The sequence below is a fragment of the Gambusia affinis genome, linkage group LG09, assembly GCF_019740435.1.
Source record: "Gambusia affinis linkage group LG09, SWU_Gaff_1.0, whole genome shotgun sequence".
Taxonomy (NCBI): Eukaryota; Metazoa; Chordata; class Actinopteri; order Cyprinodontiformes; family Poeciliidae; genus Gambusia; species Gambusia affinis.
In genome coordinates this window covers 25,639,460-25,646,379 of record NC_057876.1, presented here as the reverse complement: position 1 = coordinate 25,646,379, position 6,920 = coordinate 25,639,460, and the positions used below count along the sequence as shown (strand labels likewise).

Sequence of the window (6,920 nt, the reverse complement as noted above, 5' to 3'; positions counted from 1 at the left end):
TTTTTTACAGTTTTCAGACTTTTTCATACTTTATTTCTAAAGCACTTAAAATACAACAAAGCAGCTGACCAAAGTGCTGTACAAAAATAAAAACAAAAAATAGCAATAAAAAAGGAATCAAAGCATAACAAATATGAGGAAGGAGTGCAACATTAAGACACAGGTGCTAGCTTTAGGGAATGAAGGGAACAAATTACATCACCTGCACTGGTTTAACCCATTGTTTCCCTCACCGTCTCCATGGCAGCATTCCAGATTAAGCCACATATGTTTCATATCTATTGTAAAACAGTGATCCTCTTACATCTTTTTACTGCTGAGACCAGCTAAAAAACAAAAGCATGCACGTCATCCTCCCTCCATTGAATAATCCTGTCAAATGTAAAAGCAAATTCCTTCCACTTACAATAACATCATGTTTATTTATGTAAACAAGGCAGTTACAATGGCACACCAACGACTTCATATTCTCCAATGACAAAGGAACTTCATAGATACAAAAAGGAGGGATGGGCATATGGTGAGGCGAAAAGAAAAGGTTGGTCAGCCAGTTGAGGAGGAAGAAGGTCAGCTACGAAGAGTTTGTGCATCAGAAGGAGGTCAGAAAATCTCAGTCCAACACAGATCCAATTGTTGGTGGTAGACCCTGCTCTTTCCTCCACTTTGCCATGCGCAGCCTGAACCATTTCTGTGGGAGAAAAACAGAGTGAGGAAGTTATTAAAGCAGGTTGCAGTTCTAAGGCTGCAGAGCCTGAACAACCAGAATAATGATGCAACTCTTCACACTGAAATCTATAGCAGTGACATGATAGCTACACAATTGGACTTCATATGCTGCCAAGTAATGAATTTAGGCATTTTAGAAACTGATATTTATCCAGTTTGATGTCTTTTATGCTAGTTATACCAAATGGTCATTGTTCTTTTTACAAGATTCATTATTTATGGTTTAGCTTCATTGTGTTGAGTAAAAATAAGAAATTGATATGTTGACATTAGAACAATAATATATTTAATGTAGAAAGTTTACCATGTACAGATTAACATGCTAATGTTAGCATAGTAAGATTCATGTTATGGAGCGGTTTTAATTAGCACTTAGGTTTGAGCATGTTAGCATTGCAGAAACAGTCATATTTATGGGCAGCAGGTTGAGCCTGTGCATGTTAGCTTGATGACATTTAGATTTATGTTATGGAAATGCGACAGTTAGCGGTAAAAGTTTGGCATTAAATTTGTGGTCAATTTGTTCAAAGACGACATTAGACGTTTACATTATCACACTTATGTTACAGCAATGTAACTTTTTTCTTTTGCATTTTATTTTCTATTTGCTTTAGCTGACACGTTTTGTGTTTTTTATGTGTTAGCTAACTAAACTCAAACTGACATCTGCTAAACTTACAGTATTCCTACATTTATTTTTTACTGAATATCTAACACGGTATGTTCATCAACATAGCATTAATATTCACAAATGTACACAAATGTAATAATTGCTTGCACTGAACTCAGGAAAGTGGTGTTCCATTTGTTGAATTTAAAATGCTTTGTAAACTGCAGATTGTGAGCTTTAGTCCAACAGTTGTTGCACTCTGACCACTCAGCCATTAAGTGCCCCATTAAACTCTGACCAGAGGATGACTGTGCAGAGCCTCATCATACACCCTTGACCCACTGCATTGCTGTTCTGCAGTTCACGTTGTCAAGGGATTCAAAGCACCGCTGACGTAATCTTGATAATGCCAAGGGGAAAGGAGGGATACAGCTCTCTGACAGAAGACTGGTTGTCTGAGCTCTGTGTCTCACAGGCGGGACATTTTCCACGTTTTGTGCTGAAAACACACAAAGTTCTCTTCTGAAAGTCACTTGGGAACAACACTAACTCAAGCCCCCAAAGCAGTCACAAACAGTCTCCAACTGTGCAATCCTACTCTTTCAAGTGCAAATTGCTGCTTTTACACTTCACTTCACTTTTTATAAACTCCAGCAGCAAACTTTAGCCTTGAGGTAGTGCTTTTGAATTTTTATTTTTTCATTTTTTTATTTTTTTTTTGCTGCATGGTTTTCACTGAATTACATAAGTCAACTCTAATGCTGCAGCAAACAAGAAGATATGTGCCAGAGTTTAAACATGCACCACACATAAATATAATTAATGTGAAATGGGAGTGGTGGTTGGGTTGGGTTCCTTTAGCGAAACCTTCCCCAAATGCTTGCTTTGTTAACAAACACAAAACCCTGTACAGGAGGGGTGGCAGGAGGAAAAGAGGAGTTAAGTCGGGTCTTTTGATGAGGGGCCAGACCTTTACCTCATCCTGCATGGACTGGGCTTCCCCATCAGCTCAGCCTCCCACCTTTGTGTACAGTGAATGGAAACACGGAAAGGGTTGGATTACAAGCCTCCCTGGCCACATAATTAAATGTTTCTGATGTAATAGGATGAAGATTAGGCCTGGTAGTATTAGTGGTCTTAAGTTTTCCATGTTATGTTTTCTTGTTTTTTTAATTTTCTAAGCTTTTCCTTTCCTACATTTATCTTTCTTTAAAAGGGTCACAGCTAATTGATACCAAACTTTTCATTTATGCAACACTGATACTGTATTGTCATTGGATAATGGAAATATCCTTCCTTACCAAAATTTATTGGTTCATTAGAGAAAAGAGAAAACTGCAACAAAACAAACCTTTATATTTGCATATTTGTGCCAATCCTGCAACAATTTTCTTATTAGTGTTTTCCGTCGTGGCTCAAAAATAAAACTAAATGTGCCACAGAAACGGTATGCTTAAAGCAAGCTCCTAAATCGTACTGAAAAGCTACTTTTAATTTAGTTTTGTCTTATTTCAAACATATGAAGACATTTGCACTACAAAATAGAAAAAAAAATACTTGCTAAGATTTTGTGTTTTTTCAGTGTTTAACTTCATCATATAAATACTTCACAGATGCACAACAACAAAAGACTAAATTAAGATTATTTAGAGCCAAAAAATCTTATTTTTTACTCTTTCGACTGATCTAGTAGGTTTCCTGCCTCAGCAACACATAACTGTTTAAATCAGTGTTTTTTCTACTCATTTATAAAAATTGAGTCGCTGCCGCTGACTTCCTTCAAGGCATCAGGAAGTGTATTATTTATGCAGATATCCAGGATCTCCCTCTGTGGGTCAGTTTACATTTGTAGTGAGGTAAAATGAGATAAAATACAGGTGAGTTAAAATATTAATAAAATAAGAAAAAAACAAGTGATGTCAAGAATAATGTTTGAATAAGCAATAATTCAATTAACTACATAATAGATTAAAATGAACTTGATACTCTCAAAAGTCCTCACTGGAATTTTAGCCTAGTCATTCATATTTTTTGAAGAGACTATGAAGCAAATGCTTCATAATTAATTATATTTATGGTTTCATATGTGTTTGGTTTTTATTTTTATTTTATTTATTGCTTTTTAAAATTTATTTTGGATATTGCCCACCTTCCTAAAATGACAACCTATGTCATTTTGTGGCCAATTCTATTTATTTATTTTTTATTTTTGCAAAAAAGAGATGTAGATTTTATTTCCTTTGGTTGCTAGGTGATGGGCTGGGCTTGACTGGGGTTGCTAGGTAACAAACCAGTTTCCGTTGATTGTCACTTAAAAATCAAGAGGTTTTTAAAAAGGCACCAAAAAACGCTCACTTATTTCAAAAAGAACAGCTGGCTGTTTTTTTAAGGCTTTTTACAACTTGAGATTCAAATGAATGTAAAAAAAAAATGAAAAATGTGAATTTGATTTTAAGCTGTTGGCTGATATTTGATCTTGGGGGCGCACTGTGACCAAACCAAATCTAGACCAAACCAGATGTGGAACAACAAGCTGTAGCTCCTCCATTGTAAAGTCTTTCCAGACCTTTGAATGAACAGAAAAATAACAACATGCTGAGATACACTTGTTTGTCTTTCTGCTTACATAAACCACACCATAACTTAAACTGGTGTAACTGGTTTGATGCGTTGACGTACAAAGACATCACACCTGAAGTATGCAAGTCATTGTTTGGTGAAACACTCGTTTAGTTGCCATGTCAGAGTTGTGTCTCTTCAACCACAGGCAGAAATTTGCCTGAAACACACCTGAACCTGGGTCAGCTCAATCAGACGGATTCCCAATAGTTATTCTATGATTCATTTGAGGTTTTCTTCACTTTGTGCTCTAACTAAGTTTCTGAAACTTCATATCTGGGAGCTGATAAGACAGATGCAAAGGCTTTACAGAAAGCTGGAGGAATTTCTCAGATAGGTGGGAGATGGGAGGGTTCGCATGTTGGAGAAGGAGGAATTAAAGTGACATGTTATTTCTGATATTCACTTTGTGCCTAACAAACTATTTAAAAGAATGTTTCATTATTTGAATGAATTGCTCTGTTTTTAAAAGTACATCTAGAGATGAATTTGACACTGCTGATTTTTTATTATGCTTCTCTGTTGAACAGAAAAATCTATGCCCGGTTATGTATTCTGCGTCAGAGTATATCAGGATTTAAACTGTTCAAAACCCTGAAAATGTTACTATTCTTATCATGAATGGACTTTGATCTGGCTGTAGGGAGCATTAAGTAACAGCACAGTTACGTTACTGTGTGTGTGATTAATGTACGTCAGCACAGCAGTGGCCTGTGACTGAAAGTCATAATGAAGTCATCCAAAACAACGCAGACACAACCTCAGTGACAACTAATTCTGTTAGACAAGTCCCTTACACACACATGCACCCTACAAATTAATATGCTTTAGCAGGATATTCAACTCTGCTGTGACCAAATGACAAACAGTCGACTGGACAAGTGTAATATTCTCATTTTATACAAGAAAAACAAGTCAAATCTTCTCACATGAAGCTTTTCTATCAAGTTATTCTTGTGCTTGTCTCAAAATGTGATATTAACATTTAAAGTGAGCAAAATCTACATTAATGGAGTGTATTTTTATTTTTAGTCAATCAATATTGACTAAAATATAAATTTTTTTATATGCTGCCCATCAGAGGCCCATTGAAAAACCTAATGATTTTTCTATTCACATTTGCAGTCAGTAGGGAATGTTGTGCATTTCAGCAGTGGAAGAATATGATGCGAACTCAGAAGTTCTCTCATTTCTTATTGGCACTAACTTACAAAACAATCAAAATATTTTAGGGATCTGGAAAGCATTTCATCATCTTTTGTTCAAATTCTCAAAACTTGGTTTGGTCAAACCTGAACTGGATTATTTTAATAAAATCTATCGTGGAGTCGGGAGGAGCTGGTGCTGATCTCTAGCTAACATTCTGGGTGAGAGGCGGAGTCACCCTGGACAGGTCGCTAGTCTGTCACAGGGCAACACAGAGACACACAACCAACCATTTTATTTTTCCAAAAGAAGAAGTAGATGTAAATCTCACCTACATTATAAACTGTGTTGAATCCAGAAATTCTGTCTTTAAATACTCAACTTTACAGATTTTCTATGTACTGTATATGTGTGCTAAACTAGTTCTGGTTCTATTTGATAATAATAACTTTTGTCATTATGTTGTCATTTTAACTTAGGGGGAACATTAACCAGTTGTGGGGTTCCTCAAGTGTATGTTCTTGGGTCACTTTGTATTTAGCATATCCACGTAGCTCAGATTATAGAGTAATAAAACTCTATAATCTATTTTATTACTGATGTATATGCCGATGATACAACTTTATATTACAATAGTTAAAGTATCTGCTAAAGGTCAGAATTTCCTCCAGCTTAATCACAAAAAGCAGAAGTTGTTGCTTCTGTTCCCAAATAGAATCAGGTAGAATTGGAAATCTTACTATATTGGTCTAAACGTACGGATCTTAGTTTAAAATATATTTCAGAAGTGCTTGGGAAGTGTAAGCCTCAGGATGTAGCATCTGAAACCTGCTTACTCCTGTTCTCAGAACTGGAAACAAGGTGTGGCAGCATTTAGTTTCTGTGTTTCTCAGCTCTGAAAGCCTGAGATGTGTAGACACTCTCAGATTATTTAACTCAACGCTAAACCAGCTGTTTACTGCAGCTTTCAATCACAGATTTTCCACAAATAAACAACTGGAAGGCGAAGTTAAAGATTACATTTGCACCTTAACATTTGCATCACATTAATGTTTCATATATTTGTCTGCATTTTTAAGGAAAGCTTAAAACTTTCTAAAAAATTAATCTATCTATCAGTCTGAAAACTCTTAGTGCCAACAAAAAAGTACTTAAAAGATCCCCTCTGAATCAGGAGCACATTTTTATTCTGGTGTTATAAAATGGAGATATATACACGGTTTAAACAAATAGATTATAATAAACTTGCATTGAAGTTGAAACCTAAGTCTCACCTCTACGTCCTCCTCTGACACTCCCACCTCAGCAGCGATCAGCATCAGGCTCGGCCCCTCTGGATGTCTGTTGGTTCTGAAATTTGTCTCCAGTATTCGGAGTTGGTCATCGGACAGTACAGAGCTCTCTTTATCTTCAGAAGCCATGTTTCTCTCTTTTATTCTCGGTTCGTGGTCTCCGGTCAGTTCTGTACCGGCTTTTAAAGGCTCTGGTCCCGGATCAGATGTGAGCGCAGCTGGACGCGCAGAGCTGGCGCAGCGTGGAGCGGCGTTTCCAATGACAGCTCAGCGGGAAACAGCGTGTGGATGTGGGAGTGGATGGTGAGTGTGTGGAGACTTTATTTACAACAGAGGAGGCGAGTCATAAAGCCAATCCCACCAACCAACCCGCCCACAGAGGAGGAGGAGGAGGAGGAGGAGTACACAACATTGGAGGGACAGAAAAAGCACCACAACATAATACTTAAATACGTAAATAATTGTTTTACATATTATAAAAAAAATAAAATAACAAAGTTATGCAAATATTTTTAATAATCTATTAA

The 6,920-nt window shown here is 36.6% G+C and overlaps 1 protein-coding gene across 1 annotated transcript; it reads right to left on the bottom strand.

The window, feature by feature from the left end:
* On the bottom strand, positions 1-6,696 carry hopx (HOP homeobox). Its single transcript, XM_044127125.1, has 2 exons — positions 6,376-6,696; positions 1-688 (listed from the first exon to the last, which is right to left on the bottom strand). The coding sequence occupies exons 1-2, from the start codon at positions 6,520-6,522 to the stop codon at positions 611-613; spliced, it is 225 nt and encodes a 74-aa protein (XP_043983060.1). The 5' UTR covers positions 6,523-6,696; the 3' UTR covers positions 1-610.
* Positions 6,697-6,920: the final 224 nt, after the last annotated feature.

Coding starts and splice junctions, on each gene's coding strand:
- hopx (XM_044127125.1), bottom strand. CDS start 6,522: ATGGCTTCTGAAGATAAAGAGAGCTCTGTACTGTCCGATGACCAACTC. Junction 689..6,375: donor TGTCAGAGGAGGACGTAGAG/GTGAGACTTAGG, acceptor TTTCTCCCACAG/AAATGGTTCAGGCTGCGCAT.